This window comes from Chiloscyllium punctatum, chromosome 3, assembly GCF_047496795.1.
Source record: "Chiloscyllium punctatum isolate Juve2018m chromosome 3, sChiPun1.3, whole genome shotgun sequence".
In the NCBI taxonomy this organism is placed as follows: Eukaryota; Metazoa; Chordata; class Chondrichthyes; order Orectolobiformes; family Hemiscylliidae; genus Chiloscyllium; species Chiloscyllium punctatum.
This window is the reverse complement of record NC_092741.1, coordinates 121,678,564-121,696,101: the sequence shown is the minus strand read 5'-3', so window position 1 is coordinate 121,696,101 and position 17,538 is coordinate 121,678,564. Positions and strand designations below refer to the sequence as shown.

Here is a 17,538-nt window from a genome sequence, read left to right as displayed (position 1 = left end):
GTGGGACTCAAGCTTTTTTGACCTAAAGGTAGAGGAGTTATTGCCATTGTTGGACACCAACAATGAGAAACATAGAAGCTTAGAAAGTAGGAAAAGGATAAGGCCATTTGGCGTTTCAAGCCTGCTCTGCCATTCAATATGATGATGGCTGATATTCTTACTCAGTACCCAGTTCTCACTTTCGCCTCATACTCTTTGTTTCCTTTAACCTAAAGAACTAAATTGCCCATAGTGTTAGGTAAGGGGTAAATGTAGACGTAGGGGTATGGGTGGGTTACGCTTCGGCGGGGCGGTGTGGACTTGTTGGGCCGAAGGGCCTGTTTCCACACTGTAAGTAATCTAATCTAATCTAAAAAAAAACTATACCTATCCCCTTCTTGAAAACATTAATGGTTTCCATGGCAGAGAATTCCACAGGCCTACCATTGTCTGGGTGAACAAATTTATCTTTATTTTAATCCTAAAAGGCCTACCTTTTATTCTTAGACTGATGACCCTAGTTCTGGACTGGATCCAGGCTCGTGGTCATCGGAAACATCCTTCCAGTGTTTACTCTGTCTATACCTGTTATAATTTTATGAGATTTCCCCCTTTGCCCGCTTCATTTTTTTAAACGCCTAACTGATCCAGTCTTTCATAGGTCAATCCTGACACCCCAGGAATCAGTCTGGTAAACATTTATTACACTCCCTCCATAGTTAGAAAATTGTTCCTCAGATAAGGAGTGAAAAAACTACACACAATACTCCACATCTTACCAAGACCCTGTAGAATTGCAGCAAGACATCCTGCTTATGTACTCAAATCCACTTGCTATGAAGGCCAACATACCATTTCCCATCTTCACAGCCTGCTGCAACTTTCAGTGACTGGTACACAACACCCAGGTCCCGTTGCACTTCCTCCTTTCCCAATCTATCACATTCAGGTAACAATCCTCTTTACTGTTTTTGCTATCAAAGTGGACAACCTCACATCAATCCACATTATACTTTATCTACCATGTATTTGCCCCCTCAATCAACTTGCCCAAATCACACTGAAGCAACTCTGCATTGTTGACCTGTGTGGAAGGGTGTCCCAAGTACTTGGAATGATATCGAGTAACAACCTCGACACACCAATTTCCATTTGAACAATCACAATGCTTTATTGCACTAAGAACAATCTACTAACAAAATATCATAGTTACACAAGCTAAATTATTCTAGTGTGTGTGCATGCAGTATTCCCCATCCGTCCTCCAGCTGATCAAGCCTGGTGCAAGGATAGTCCTTCTTGAAGTCTCAGCTTTAGGCAGCCTTCCAGAGAATTGATCTCAGTCTCTTTCATTAGTTCTTTTGCCTTGAACAGTCGTAAGCTTGTTTTATATCTCCCTTCCTTTCCTGCCACTGGAATTTGGCTCATCAACCATATTGTAATGTTAATTATTTTATTTCCTGTCTCCATTAATGCCTCTTATCTCAAGTCCTTTTCTACACAACAGGACACTGTGCATCCAGTTCTTGATGGTATCTCTTCGACTCTGAATGAAATAAGTTCTGTTGTGGTGTTGTCACAGTAGAGTAGCCAGGAAATACCACGTTTTACAGTTTGTTTTCAGTGAGTTAATTGTCCTTCAGGAATTTGATCAATCATCAGTCTCTAGTAATAGAGTCATACAGTCATAGAGAAATGCAACACGGAAACAATTCATCGATGCCAACCAGATATCCTAAACTAATCTAGTCCCATTTGCCAGCACTTGACCCATATCCCTCTAAACACTTCCTATTCATATACCCATCCAGATACCTTTTAAATGTTGTAATTATACCAGCCTCCACTACTTCCTCTGGCAACATACATGCACCATGCTCTCTGTGAAAACGTTGCCCCTTAGGTCCCTTTTAAATCTTTCCCCTCTCACCCTAAACCTATGCCAAATAGTTCTGGACTCCCCCACCCCAGGGAAAAGACCTTGTCTATTTACCCTAATCATGCCTCTCATGACTTTATAAACCTTTATAAGGTCACCCCTCAGCCTCTGACGCTCCAGGGAAAACAGCCCCAGCCTATTCAGCCTCTCCCTATAGCTCAAATCCTCCAACCCTGGCAGCATCCATGTAAATCTTTTCTGAACCCATTCAAGTTTAACAACATCCTTCCAATAGGAGGGAGACCAGATTGCACACCATATTCCAAAAGTGGCCTAACCAATGTCCTATATAGACACAACATAACCTCCCAACTCCTATCCTCGATGCTCTGACCAATAAAGGAAAGCATACCAAATGCCTTCTTCACTATCCTATCTACCTGCAACTCTACTTTCAAGGAGCTATGAACCTGCACTCCAAAGTCTTTGTTCAGCAACACTCCCTAGGACCTTATCATTAAGTGTGTAAGTCCTGCTCTGATTTGCCTTTCCAAAATGCAGGACCTCACATTTATCTAAATTAAACTCTTTGGCCCATTGGTCCATTTGATCAAGACCCCGTTGTACTCTGAGGTAACCTTCTTCTACTGCACCTCCAATTTTGGTGTCATCTGTAAACTTACTAACTATACCTGCTTGTTCTCCTCCAAATCATTTATATAACTGGCGAAAAGCAGTGGACCCAGCACTGATTCTTGTGGCACACCACTGGTCACAGGCCTCCCGTTTGAAGGCAACTGTCCACCACCACCCTGTCTTCTACCATTGAGCCAGTTCTGTCTAAATGGCTAATTCTCCCAGTATTCCATCTAACCTTGCTAGCCAGTCTCCCATGAGGACCCTTGTTGAAAGCCTTACTGAACTCCATATGGAACATGTCCACCGCTCTTCCCTTATCAATCCTCTTTGTTACTTCAAAAAACTCAATCATGTTAATGAGACATGATTTCCCACGCACTATCCCTAATCAGTCCTTATCTTTCCAAATACATCTAAATCCTGTCCCTCAGGATTCCCTCCAACAACTTGCCCACCACTGTTGTCAAGCTCACTGGTCTATAGCTGCTGGCTTTCCTTACAACTTTTCTTAAATAGTGGCACCATGTTATCCATCCTTCAGTCTTCTAGCACCTCATCAATGATTATTGATATATAAATATCTCAGCAAGGGGCCCATCAATCTCTTCCCTAGCTTGCCACAGAGTACTAGAGTACACCTGATCAGGTCCTGGGGATTTATCCACCTTTTATGAGTTTTAAGACATCCAGCACCATCTCCTCTGTAATATCGGCATTTTTCAAGATGTCACTATTTCCCCACATTCTATATCTTCCATGTTCTTTTCTATAGTAAACACTGATGCAAAATATTTGCTTAGTATCTCCTCCATCCCCTGCAGTTCCACAAATAGGCTGCCTTGCTGCTTTTGAGGATTCCTATTCTCTCCCTAATTACCCTTTTGTCCTTAATATATTTATAGAATCCAAAGGGATTCTCCTTAGCCCAATTTGCCAAAGCTATGTCATATCACCTTTTTGACCTCCTGATTTCCTCCTTAAGTAAACTCCTACTGCCTTTATATTCTCCTAAGGATCCTCTCGATCTCTGCTGTCCATACCGGACATATGCTTCCTTGTTTTTCTTGACCAAAACCTCAATTTCTTTCATCATTCAGCATTCCCTACACCTACCAGCCTTGCATTTCACCTTAACAAGAACATACCATCTTTGAACTCTCATTATCTCACTTTTGAAGGCTTCCCATTACCAGCCATCCCTTTATCTGTGATTATCCGTCCACAATCAACTTTTGAAAGTTCTTGCCTAATGCCATCAAAATTGGCCTTCCTCCAATTTAGAACCTTAACTTTTAGACCTGGTCTATTCTTTTCCATCATTATTTTAAAACCAATAGAATACTGGTCACTTGCCCCAAAGTGCTCCCCCACTGACACCTCAGTTACTTGCCCTGCCTTAGTTCTCAAGAGTAGGTCATATTTTGTGCCTTCTCTGATAGGTACATCCACATACTGAATCAGAAAATTTTCTTGTACGCACCTAACAAATTCCTCTCTATCGAAATCCTTAACACTATGGCAGTACCCAGTCTATGTTTGGAAAGTTAAACTACCATAACCACCCCATTATTCTTACAGATAATCAATATCTCCTTACAAATCTTTTTCTCAATTTCCTGCTGAATATTGGTGGTCTATAGTACAATCCCAAAAGGTAATCATCCTTGTCTTTCTTCTTAGTTCAACCCAAATAACGTCCCTCGATGTATTCCCAGGAATATCTTCCCCAAGTACAGCTGTAATGTTATCTCATCAAAAATACCACTCCCTCTCCTCTCCTCTCTTGCCCCCCTTCCTATCCTCCTTATATCATTTGCATCCTGGAATATTAAGCTGCCAGTCATGTTCATCCCTGAACCATGTATCTGGAATTGCTATGATCCCCCAGTTCCGTGTTCCTAACCATGTCCTGAGTTCATCTGCCTTCTCTGTTCGGCTTCTTACATTGAAATAAATGCAGTTTAATTTATCAGTCCTGCATCATTCTCTGCTTTGTTCCTGCCTGCCCCGACTGTTTGACTTGCTCCCATTCCCAACTGTACCAGTCTCAGACTGATCTCTTTTCTCATTATCTCCCTGGGTCCCTCCACCCACCCCCCACACCTTACTCATTTAAATCCTCCCGAACAGCTCTAGCAAATCTCCCTGCCAGTATATCAGACCCTTCCAATTCAGGTGCAATCCATCCTTCTTGTACAAGTCACTTCTACTCGAGAAGAGATTCCAATAATCCAAAAATGTGAACCCTTCTCTCCTGCAGCAGTTTCTCAGCCGTGCATTCAGCTGCTCTATCCTTCTAATCCTACCCTCACTAGCTTGTGGCATCAGGCATAATCCAGATATTACTACTCTCGAGGACTTCCTTTTTAAATTCTTTCCTAACTTCCTATTTTGTCCATTCAGAATCGCATCCTTTTTTCTTTCCATGTCATTGGTTCTAATGTGTAGAACAACCTTCTGCTAGTCCCACTCCCCTTTGAGAATATTCTGCACTGTCTTGGAGATATCCTTGATCCTGGCACCAGGGAGGCAGCACACCATTTTGATTTCTTGCTGCTGGCCACAGAAATATTTGTCTGTGCCTCTAACTAGAGAGACTAGAGAGACAGCACTTACAGCCATAATTTTTTCCTATCCTCCATCTTGGATGAGATTAACTTCTTCCTAAGTGTGATAGCACCTTTCTCACAGTTCATCCTCTCACCCAGCCTTTTTGTCATCTGCAAACTTGAAGATATTGCATTTAGTTCCCTCATTTAAATCATTGATTTGTATCATGAATAGCTGGGGTCCTCGGTAAAAATTCTGCAGTACTCACTGGTTACTGGCTGCCACTCAGAAAATGACCTATTTATTCCTACTTTTGTTTTCTGTCTGCCAACCAGTTCTCTATCCTTGTCAGTATACTACACCAATCACATGCTCTTTAATTTTACATACAGATCTCAATTCTAGAACCTTATCAAACACCTTCTGAATATCCACCAAAACTAGATCCACTGGTTCCATCTTATCAATTCTATTAATTACATCTTCAAAAAATCCCAGCAAATTTGTCAAGCAGGATTTTCCTTCTGTAAATCCATGCTGATTCTATCTGATATTGTCACTGATTTCTAAGACTTCTGCTATTAAATTGTTTTTGGTGGACTTTAGCACTTAGCATCTTAGAAACCGCAAGTGTGGAAACAGACTCTTCAGCCCAACAAGTCCACACCGACCCTCCAAAGAGTATCCCTCCAAACCCATTCCCCACAATTAGCCTGACTAATGCACTTGGTCATGCACCTTTCCTTACTACCAACGTCAGGCAAGTCTTTGTAGCTTCTTTTTTTTAAAATAGAGGGGTTACATTGGCTACCATCTAATCCATAGCAAATGTTCCAGAGTCCATAGAATCTTGGAAGTTGGCCAGTAATGCATCCACTATTTCGAGGGCCACTTCCTTAAGTACTCTGGACTGTAGATTATTAGATCTCGAGCATAGAATCATAGAGATGTACACCATGGAAACATTTCAACCCAATCTCGTCCCACCTGTCAGCACCCGGCCTATATCCCTCCAAACCCTTCCTTATTCATATACCCATCCAAATGCCTCTTAAATGTTGCAATTGTACCAGCCTCCACCACATCCTCTGGCAGCTCATTCCATACACGTACCACCCTCTGTGTGAAAAAGTTGCCCCTTAGGTCTCTTTTATATCTTTCCCCTCAACCCTAAACCTATGCCACCGTCCCCAGGGAAAAGACTTTGTCTCACTTGCAGCCTGTAATCCCACCACGTTCCCCAACACCATTTTCTCAATAATACTGATTTCCTTCAGTTTCTTTTTCTCAGTGCACCATGATTTGCAATTTTTAGAACATTATTTGTGTCCTACTTTGGAAAGACAGAAACGAAATATGTTTTTAATATGTGCATAAAATATGGTGTGGCACCTCTTTGTTTCCCATTATAAGTTCCCTTGCTTCTGATTGTAAGGGACCTCCATTTGACTTCACTAAACTTTACTCTTCACATTCCTAAAGGTACTTTCACCGTTTGTTTGTATGTTCCTGCAAGCGTACTCACGTATTCTGTTTTTGTCCTCTTAATCAATCCCTTTGTCCTCCTTTATCAAAATCTAAACTGCTCCCAGTTCTCATGATTACTGCTCTTTTTAGCTAACTTGTACATTCCTTTCCCTATCTGTCTAGTACTATCCGTCATTTCCCTTGTTAGCCAGGCCATTTTTCCTGTTTTATGTTTCTGCTAGATAGGAAGGAACAATTGTTGCAGTTCATGCATCCTTTAAATGTTTGTCATCGCCTATCCACTGCCATCCCTTTAAGTAATATTCCCTAACTTAGCCAGTTCACACCCTTATACCATCATAGTTTTCTCTATTTAAATTCAGGATCTTGTCTCAGAATCAACGATATAACTCTCTGCATTAGTGAAAAATTCTATTATACTATGGTTACTCTTCCCACAAGGGATCTCCCACAGCTAGCTTGCCATTTATTCCTTTCTCTTTACACTGTCCCCAGTCTAGGATTGCCTGTTCTCTACTTAGTTCCTCAATGTATTGATGCCAAAAACCATCTCTTAATACTCCAGGAATTCATCATCTACAGTATTGTTACTGAATTGATTTGTCCGATCTGTATGCAGATTAAAGTCACCCCATAATTATCTAGCTTACAGAGGTTGAAGCCATGACCTTGGCATTATTAGTACCACACTGTAACCAATGGTTTATCAATAGAGATTTATTCATCCCTTTAATTGACATGATTTGGTCACCTTTAAGTTTATTGTGCTCGAAATGACTCATCTATATAATTGAGGCGCTTTCAAGTTGAAGATTCCACTTAAGATGTAAAGTGGGAAGAGTGCTATTGGACATTTAATGAAACAAGTGGCACTGTAATCTATCTCTCTTATATTGCAGATACCATGGGATGCTCAGCATATTCCAGTGTTATTTTCAGCTTACTGTGGACTGCTGGTTGCTTGTTCTTATCACCTCAGCAGACAAAGCAGTGAACCAGCTGCCTTGATGTAAGTTATTTTGTTAAGAATTTTAACAATCATTACTCATTGAGAGGTAATAAGAGATTCAGGCCAAACAAAATTTTGGTTTCATATCAGATTGATTCACCAAGTTAATTCGCTAATGGATGCATTGATGCAGGAGTAATTGTGTAATGAAGGAAGGTAACTAAAAACAGAAAATGCTGGAAATACTTAGCTGGTCTAGTGGCACGTATGGAATGACAAACAGATTTAATATTTTTGGTCAGTAACCTATCAATACAATATAAAAGGTCATGGAAATCTAGAACACAGTCTCCTTTTCTAAAAGGCAATGAATGCAATGAGTCAGTTGGAGCTTTTGGAATTTTTTTTTGTTCGGTATCAAGGACATGGAACATAGCTGGTGAAATTTTCTTTTTCTTTTAGATTCTAAATCTGGTGAAATTATTATACAAAAACCTCAATTAATGGATTCAATTGGATTATGTAAATAAGTTTGTTTTTCCATGCTGCTTAGTGATTGGATGCTTTATTTTGCTACAGGTCCCTAATTCGCTCTAAATTGTTCAACGAGTTGGACGTCCAGAATCCTGAGCATCCTCTGTCAGAAAACAAAGATGTTCTTCCTGAAAAGCTGAGGAATTCTGTGGTATATGTTCCTTCTCACTGTCAATAATCAATATAATGATTTGACAACAGTGCTGTTTTGATGCTTTAAGATAATGTATATTTCAGTTACATTGTAGAATTGAATCTTCTCACTCACTTTCACAAGACTGCAGTTTTATTCCACAGTCCAAAACAGAATGATACAGGGGCTCAAAGGGCTAAATTACATTGCATTGCATTGCATTACATTACATGGCAATTGCATTGACTTGGCTCCTAATCACACAAACAAACATGATTAATGTTCAATGACTTAGCTGAAATGTTTAAACTGAATAAGGAATTTTTAGAAGAGTAAATAGGGAAAAACTATTTCCTCTGAAATAGTTTAGAACAGTTTAGGGGAAAGTTAGAACAAGAGGCTATAGCTTTAAAATGAGAGCTAGGCTATTTGGGGTGATGTCTTACACAGAAAGAGTACAGTTTAGGGAAATCTGCAAATCTGTCAAACAAAGGAATACGCTAATTCTGATATAGTTATTGTAATGAGGTATGTTTAATTAGTAGTCTCCTCGTAAAAGACCTGCTGGGGAATACGATCATAATATGATTGAATTCCACATTAAGTTAAGTGATGTGCTTCAGTCGTAAACAAGCACCTTAAAAGTAAACAAGTCAATGACATTGGTCTGAGGGGAGAGCTGTCTAAAATCAATTGGGTAAATAGACTAAATTGGTTGTAAATAAATAATGAAAAATATTATAGACACAATTCAAAATGTTTATCAAGAATACATTCTATTTATCAAAATCTCAGGAACAAAGACCAAACTGTGGCTTACTAGGGAATAATATGAAATTAACAGAGAAGGCTCATGGAATAATACTAACCCTGAGGACTCTGACTGTTTTAGAAACCAGCGAACAATCAAAGAATTCATATAAGGAGAAAAAACAGAATACAAGATTAAGCTATCCAGGAATATTAAAAAAACGTTAAAAATGAATAGCGACAAAGTAGGAGAAATTATCATGGGGAAATGAGGAATTTGCAGACACTTTGAATAAATATTTTGTCTGTCTTGACAGTAGAAGACACAAATTACATACCATTAACAGAGAGGAACCAAGGGGTCAGTAAGAGTGAGGTGCTGAATATAATTACGATTAGCAGGGAAATATTCTGCAGGAATTTAACAAAAAGGCTATTATAGCTTGGTAATAGTGTCCCAACCTCTGGACCAGGAGGCCTAGATTCAAGTCCCCTCTGCTCCAAAGGTGTGTGATAACATTTCTGATTAGGTTGATCAGAAAATTTAAAAAAAAAACAGAAACTTAAGGAACTACAGAAATCCCTAAGGACTGATACAAGCTATCCTAGGATTCCAAAGCATGGAGACGTTGGATGCACTGCTTATAATTTTCTAAAATTATATGGATCCTGGAACAGTGCCTTCAGTTTAGAAGTTAGTAAATGTAACATGGCCGCTTAAGAGAGATCGAAGGGAATTAACCAGTTAGCCTGGCATCAATCATCACTAAAATGCTGAAATCTATTATTAAGGAAGTCTTAAAAATACCCATGAAAAGCACAAAGTTAACATAGGAAAATGAAAGTCACATTTTACAAATGTATTAATTTTTTTAAGGATGTAACTCACAGTTGTAGTAAACATTCAATCAGATAGCACAAAAAGTATTGAGAAGCAAAAGTAAAGTCTTATGGAAGTGGAGTAAAATATATTAACGAAAATAGGAGACTAGTTAATGAACAGGAACCAGAGAGGATGGATAAAATTGACAGAATACACTTAGTTGAATGCTGTAAGGATAAGTGCTGGAGCTTCAGCTATTTACCAACTATATTAGTGATGAAAACAGAAGCTATGAAACTTCTAAACATTGATGCTTTCAGACATTGGGTAAAATCATATAAGGAACACAAAAAGATAGCATGCAGATGCAGCAAGCAATCAGAAAGGCAAGTACCATGTAGGTCTTTGCAAGGGTTGGATTGTAGAAATAAAAAAGTCTCACAGTTATGCAAAGCTTTGGTGTGACCACTGTGCACAGTTTGGTCTCTGTATTTAAGGAAGGATACACTTGCCCTAACGATGGTACAGTGAAGGTATACTGTGATGAGACACTGTATAAACTGGGCTTATAATGAGAAGGTTAGAGATGTTCTAATTGAAACATTTAAGGTTCTGAAGGAGCTTGATAGGATAGATACACAGTAGTGGCTGGAGAATCTAGAACCCATGGTCTCAGTATTAGGATAAGTGTTGATCATTTACAACTAAAATGAGAAATGTCTTCTTTCAGAGCATTGCCATTAGAATTAGCTACCTTGAGAATAGTTAATGCTGATATTGGTGGAATATTTGGTCTCTCAATGATTGAGAGAAAATAGACAGCAGGCAAGAAAATGGTTTGAAAAAGAAGATCAGCCAGATCTTATTGAATAGTGGTTCAGGCTTATGGGGTCATATGATTTACTCCTGATCCTATTTCTTGCATTCAGTTTTTTTAATGGATGTGGGCTTTGCTGCTTGGACCAGCATTGATTGCCCATCCCTAGTTGCCTTTGCGAAGGTAGTACTGAGCTGCCTTCTTGAACTGTTATAGTCCATTTGGTGTAACTACACCCACAGTGATGTGAGGGATAGACTTCTAGTTTTTTTGATGCAGCGACATTGATATTCAAAGTCAAGTGGCATGGAGAGGAATTTGCAGATAGTGATGTGCTCATGTATCTTCTAGATGGTAGTGGTATGGGTTTGGAAGATGCTGTGTAAGTAGCTTTGGTGAAATAGTTTAATTAGGTTTAAAAAGTAACATTTGGAAATGTTTTAATTGTCCATTTGAATAATGGCAATATGTGTTTGTCTTTGCAGAGAGAAGTCTTGCAGTCCGATCTTGTTATGTGTGCAGTAATTACTCTTCTAACGTTTGCAGTCAGTGCGACTACTGTTTTCCTTTCATTGAAGGTACTGTACTCCTATTGATCATTATTCATCCATGTTAGCATTCAGTTTTATTGACAAAATGTCTTACACCTTAACAGTTTAAAAAGTATTAGCTTAAGTTGGATTCTGTTGAAGTCAGCACTTGAACATGTACTTTTTCACCATCTGGACATATCTGAGCCATTTAGGCTGAAAGCACCTGGGGTGAAAATAATACTTGAAATTTGAAGGACCTGCAAAACTACATAGACTGAAGGAAAATGCCTAAATTGAGTTTGACATTTTATATCATTTATCAGAGGACTTCAGAATTCAATAGTATAACTTTGCAACTTGCTCATACAAGATTAAACAGTTAAATATTAATCAAAGAGTTCCTGAACATTTATCTTGAGAATTGACAGCAGACCATTGAATAACATTTTTTAAAAAAACCTTTTTTGAGCTGAGTGGTTTGACTGCTCAGAACCTGGCTCCCTTTTCCCAGTTTCCCTAAGTTAAAATGTGACCAATTCTATTGACCTGAAGTGTCACCTCAAGTGTCTTAAATGAATAAGCTACTCTTAATCCATTTCTTACACGTGAGAGTTATGGCACAAAACTTAATGTGACCTGTTAAGTTGTTTTTACAAACGTCACTATCAGCTTTTAAAAGTTGATAGAAGCTGTATTTTTTTTAGAATGAATAAAGCAAGTGGATTTGTAATGGAGGTGTTTTACTTGGCATCTAAGAGTGCTTGATACTGACTTCTGTACCCTATTATCACCTAGGATTTTTTTAAAAATGACATTCTAATGAATATAAAGGATTGAATAACTTAGATACAGAGAAACCATTTCTTCTAGTTAGAGCTAGGCTGGTGATGCCTGGAAACATTTCTTCACACAATGAAAAGTGGAAATTTGGAACTCCTCTGTGATCTACAGAACCAGTGAACTTGAAACATTAACTGTCTTTCTCTTTCCACAGACATTGCCTTCCCTGCTCAGTTTCTGCAACACTTCTTGTTTTATTTCAGATCCTGAGCGCCCATACTGTTTTCTTTTAATTGCGAGAGACTTTTTTCCCATTCATTCAGCAGTTGGGCCAGTAGTTATTGTTCATTTCCAATTGGCCTTGAGAAAGTAGTTTTGAGCTATCTTTTTGAATTGTTGCAATCCATTTGGTGTAGGTACAGTGAGTAAAAGTTATGGATCCAAGATGGATAGATTTTTAATTAAATCAAAATGTTTGGACATGCTATGATGCACCTCCATAACAGGTGGAATTTGAACATTGACCCTCTGATCCAGAGATAGGGACACTGCCAGTGTGCCGCATGATTCCTGAATGGGTAGATGGGGAAATTTCCAGATGAATCATGGAATAGACTCCAATAGCTGAATAGATTCTTCCTTTTTTACTTTCTGAAAGACTTCTAATAGCAGAGAAATTTTATAGCCCGTATCTCTTAGTGGTTGATGTCAACAATTTGTGTTTTGTAATTTTTATCAGAAGCTAGTTCTCCCTTTTGGTTTGGAGCATCATTAGTTGATCACTTATTTTATGAGGAAAGGAAGACTTTTATTTGATTCTCAAATATATCAACGATTTTTAAATGTAATTTCTAAAGTTAATTTTGGTTTGCTTTTCTTCTTTTTTGGCGTGACTTATAGTTTGTTCAGAAGCACTAACCGTTTCCTGAGAAATTGATCACTGATAACTTGATTATAGGACTTTGCTTCAGAGGTGTTGTGCAAATGACTTACTCTCCGATTTCTGCTTGCTACCTGTAGCAAAGTTTTGGATCTTGGCACAATTTTGTATGATTGTTGTCTTGAGCTTAGAACATAAACTTTGAAGGGGAATTACTAGCAAGGGCACAAGCCCCACTCCTTGCTGCTGTGTCTTGTGACCCAGCAACACTGCACCAACAATCAAGTCACCAACTCTATTTGCACGTAGAGTCATACCAGACCCTTCAGTCCAACTTGTCCGTGCCAACCAACAATCCCAATCTGATCTTGTCCCATTTGCCAGCATTTGGTCCATTTCCCTGTAAACCCTTTCTTTATTCATCCAGATGCCTTTTAAATGTTGTAATTGTACTAGCCCCCACCACTTACTCTGGCAGCTCATTCCATACACGCACCTCCCTCTGCATGAAAAAACTTTTCACTTAAATCCTTTTTAAATCTTTCCCCTACCACCTTAAACATATGCCCTCAAGTCTTTGACTCCCCCACCCAAAGAAAAAGACCTTGGTTGTTCACCCTATCCACACCCCTCCTGATTTTATAAACCTCTACAAGGTCACCCCTCAGTCTCCAATGCTCCAGGGAGAAAAGCCCTAACCCTATTCAGCCTCTCCCTATAACTCAATTTCTCCAGTCCCAGTAACATCTTTGTAAATTGTTTCAGCATCCTTTCAAGTTTAGCAATATCTTTCCTATAGAAGAGGGACCAGACACATTCCAGGAGGTTTTATTATATCAACTTTCTATCCCTGCACTTCTTCCTTCGATCAAACAAAACATCCATCTTGTGGTGCTCCATCTCCAATTGCTGTCATTGATCAACAAACATATCCATCTTATGGTATTCCACCTCCACACTCCTCCAATTGGTCACTTGACACATCCATCTTGTGCTCTACTCCAACCCCAATACTGATGCCTTTGGTTGCTCAATCCTCAACTCTTGCCTCCACACAAAAAAAAACTGAAAAGCAAATAGACTGTCATTTATTCAGCTAGATGAGTCGTGACTGTCAATCAATCCATCATTTGTATTTAAAGATGAAAAATCAGGAATTTTATTTTCAAATTACTAATCTTTCATCTTGGTTTGCTCCCAGAAATATCAGAAGCTTAATGTTTTTGAGATACTCAGAAAGAAATTGTTGATTAGTCACAGTTTTGGCTACTGTGACAATATTTTAGCCATTTTCACTAATTTTAGAAGAAGATATCTTACAAATAAGACCGGTACTTTGTATGTATATTTATGTAAACACTTATCATTTTTCTATAACAAGCAAATAAAGCATGAACAAAGGAATGTTTGTAATCTGCTTTCCATCTTATTATTTTATCAACAAACGTCTCGAGGTTAAATTTCACATTTACATCAAATACAAATATGAGTATTGAGATTATATTCTCAATGACATTGACTTTATTTATTAGTCAGAAATCAAACTAGCACCAATTATATTCATTAATTAGTGGATATTGTATTGGACAGTGCAGTGGAAAAACAATAACTTACATTTATATGACATCTTTAATGTAGTTAACTGTCCATAAGACATCGCAGGTGCACTATTGAATAATTTTGACACCAAGCCACATAATGAGATATTAGGATAGCTGACTAAATGTTCAGTTTTGATTCTTTTCAAATGAACCCTTACATGTGGGTAACCCTTAAATGAGGTAAAGACATTTAGAAAAATAATTCCAGAGTTTATGGCCTATCACACAGAAAGCATGGCTACCTGTGGTAGACTGATGAAAATACAGGTTGAACAAGGGACCACTGTTGTAGGAATGTCAACATCATCAAAGATTGTGGAATCATAGAACTGTAAGGCGGAAGTATAATACAGGGATCTAAATGGAGAACAGAGGGTTCAAGTGGGGTTGATACATGAAGGGATTTGAGTAACAAACTTACACGATGGAACAAGGCCATGTGACACAATGTGACTGTAGTTGATCATTAAGTCACTTATATGAATTGCTAACTATAACAGACTAAAAACTGACCCTTGTGGAATATCACTGCTAGTCATCACCAAATTTGGAAAATAGCCATCACCACCTTCTGTTGCAAGTCCATTTTGCATTTGTAGTGACACTTTCCTATTAAGCCTGCCTTTTATCTATAACCTTGTAATTTCCTCATTCCAAATAACCTTCCAATTCCCATTTGAAATTATTTTTGGAATTAGCTTCAGGTAGAGTTTCGTATCCTTACAACTCTATAGGTATTCCTCCTATCTCCCCTATAGATAGCTTCCAAAGATTTTGAATCCATGACCTCTGCTAATTGACCAAATCACCTGTAGTATTTTTTCCATCTGTAAAAACCCAGTTTTTTAAATGAATCAAACTGTTTGCAGATGTTATGACATATCCCCTAGAGGTGGTGGAACTTGAATCTGGGCCTCCTGGCTCACAGGTCAAACCACCACCACCATACCATAAGAACTCTAGAAGCCTTCAGTGAACTTGTTCAGAGATGTTATGACCCACCTCTAGAGCAGTGTGATTTGAACCAGATCTTCTGGTCCAGCGATAAGGAACATTCACCACTGCACCACAAAAGCCCTAGAACCCAGCTTTTAAATACAAAGTCCAATGGACATCACATGCTTTCAAACAACCTCTTGGAAAGATGTTGTGAAACTTGAAAGGGTTCAGAAAAGATTTACAAGGATGTTGCTGGGGTTGGAGGATTTGAGCTATAGGGAGAGGCTGAATAGGCTGGAGTTGTTTTCCCTGGGGTGTTGTGGGGCGACCTTATCGAGGTTTATAAAATCATGCGGGGCATGGATAGGATAAATGGACAAAGTCTTTTCCCTGGGGTGGGGGCATCCAGAACTAGAAGATATAGATTTAGGGCAAGAAGGGAATGATATAAAAGGGACCTAACGGGCAGCTTTTTCATGCAGAGGGTGGTGCATGTATGGAATGAGCTGCCAGAGGAAGTAGTGGAGGCTGGTACAGTTGCAGCATTTAAAAGACATCTGGATGAGTGTATGAATAGGAAGGGGTTAGAGGGATATGAGATAAGTGCTAGCAAATGGGATTAGATTAGGTTCAAGTATCTGGTCGGCATGGAAGAGTTGGACCAAAGGATCTATTTCTGTGGTGTACATCTCTATGACTCTGGTGCTATTCTAGTTTATCCTTCTAATGCTGACAGGTTTCCTTCAAAATAAAAAAAAGTGTTCGTACAGGCATGTTTAGATAAAAAAATGACAGTTTCAGATTTCACACTGTTAAATAGTGAGATATCCCTCTTCTAGAACCTCCAATCATTTTTCTTTGTTTCATAACAGGAATAATATCAATCTGACAGTTAATGACTAATATCTAACCCCCTAAGCTTAGAGATTTCTTTCCCCTTTAGCATCTGCTGTAAATTGGTGATGTCTATCCTAAGCCTTTTCTCAGTTAATACGAGAGTCATAGAACTGTACACCGTGGAAACAGACCCTTCAGTCCAACTTGTCCATGCCAACTAGATATCCTAAATTAAGCTGGTCCCATTTGCCAGCATTTGAACCATAATCATCTAAACCCTTCCTATTCATATAACTATCTAGATGCCTTTTAAATGCTGCAGTTGTACCTGCCTGCACCACTTTCTCTGATAGCACAATTCATACATGCACCACTGTCTGTGTGAAAACGTTGCTCCTTAGGTCACTTTTAAAACTTTCCCTTCTCACCTTAAAAATATGCTCTCTAGTTTTAGACTCCCCCATCCTTGTCTATTCACCTATCCATTCCCCTCTTGACTTTATGAATCTCTATTAGGTCATCCTTCAGTCTCTGATGCTCCAGGGAAACAGCCCCAGCCTATTCAATCTCTCCCAAAAGCTCACACCCTCTAACCGCTCAACATGCTTGTAAATCTTCTCTGAGCCCTTTCAAGTTTCACAACATCCTTCCTATAGGAGGGAGACCAGAATTGATTGCAGTATTCCATAAGTGACCTAACCAATGTCTCTTATAGAATGTACTTTATCTTACAAATTGATTATTGATGTAACATTCTGTTAGTCTTGTCTTTTCAGTCCCTTTCATATAAAGAACTTCCCCCAAGTTTTAGACAATAGAATGCCATGTCACAACATTAACAAGAGTCAGAGCTGGGTGGCTAATGTGCTCTTCACCACTTTTTAATTTCTTTGCATCTTAAACCAAGTTGCAACCTTTCCCATTGTTTTTTTTCTACAAAAGGTATTGCAAATCCTCCTGCATTGGAAAATCCATCGGCAAGATTTGCATGCAAGGTATCACTAAAATGATGAATATCAAATTAATGGCATCTCCCAAAACTGATAACTTCAACTTACACTTCTCTATTTTCAATTTTTTAAAAGTTTTATTCACTCTCAAATTGTCCTCCATCTCGCTTTTTTCTTTTGGCTAAGCTAAGTTCCAGCGCATCAAACTTACATCTGATCTGGTCACCGTGTCTAACCAGTTGAGCCTATCCAAAAAGACTCCTCAACTGTTTCCATCTCATCTTCAGTAGCAGCCTCATATTTCTATCCAGATTTGGTGCAACCAATTATAATTGAAATAACATTTTCCAAGCAACATTCTTAGTGTACAATTATATTTGAACAATCCTGTTAATTTCCAAACCCACATATTTGAAAGCTCCCAATGTTTGACTGATAATTTTGAATTTCTTCCAAATTCAATTGATGATCTTTTGT

General features: G+C 38.7%; 1 protein-coding gene across 5 annotated transcripts in view; it reads left to right on the top strand.

Annotated features, from left to right (window-relative positions):
- LOC140464582 (pecanex-like protein 2) overlaps positions 1-17,538 on the top strand; it is a 268,742-nt gene that overhangs the window by 114,215 nt on the left and 136,989 nt on the right. For all 5 annotated transcript variants that reach the window (XM_072559843.1, XM_072559850.1, XM_072559861.1 and 2 more), the window contains 3 exons: positions 7,435-7,544; positions 8,064-8,169; positions 11,027-11,119. In XM_072559843.1, coding sequence (XP_072415944.1) covers positions 7,435-7,544; positions 8,064-8,169; positions 11,027-11,119 — 309 coding nt within the window. The remainder of the gene's footprint in view (positions 1-7,434; positions 7,545-8,063; positions 8,170-11,026; positions 11,120-17,538) is intronic.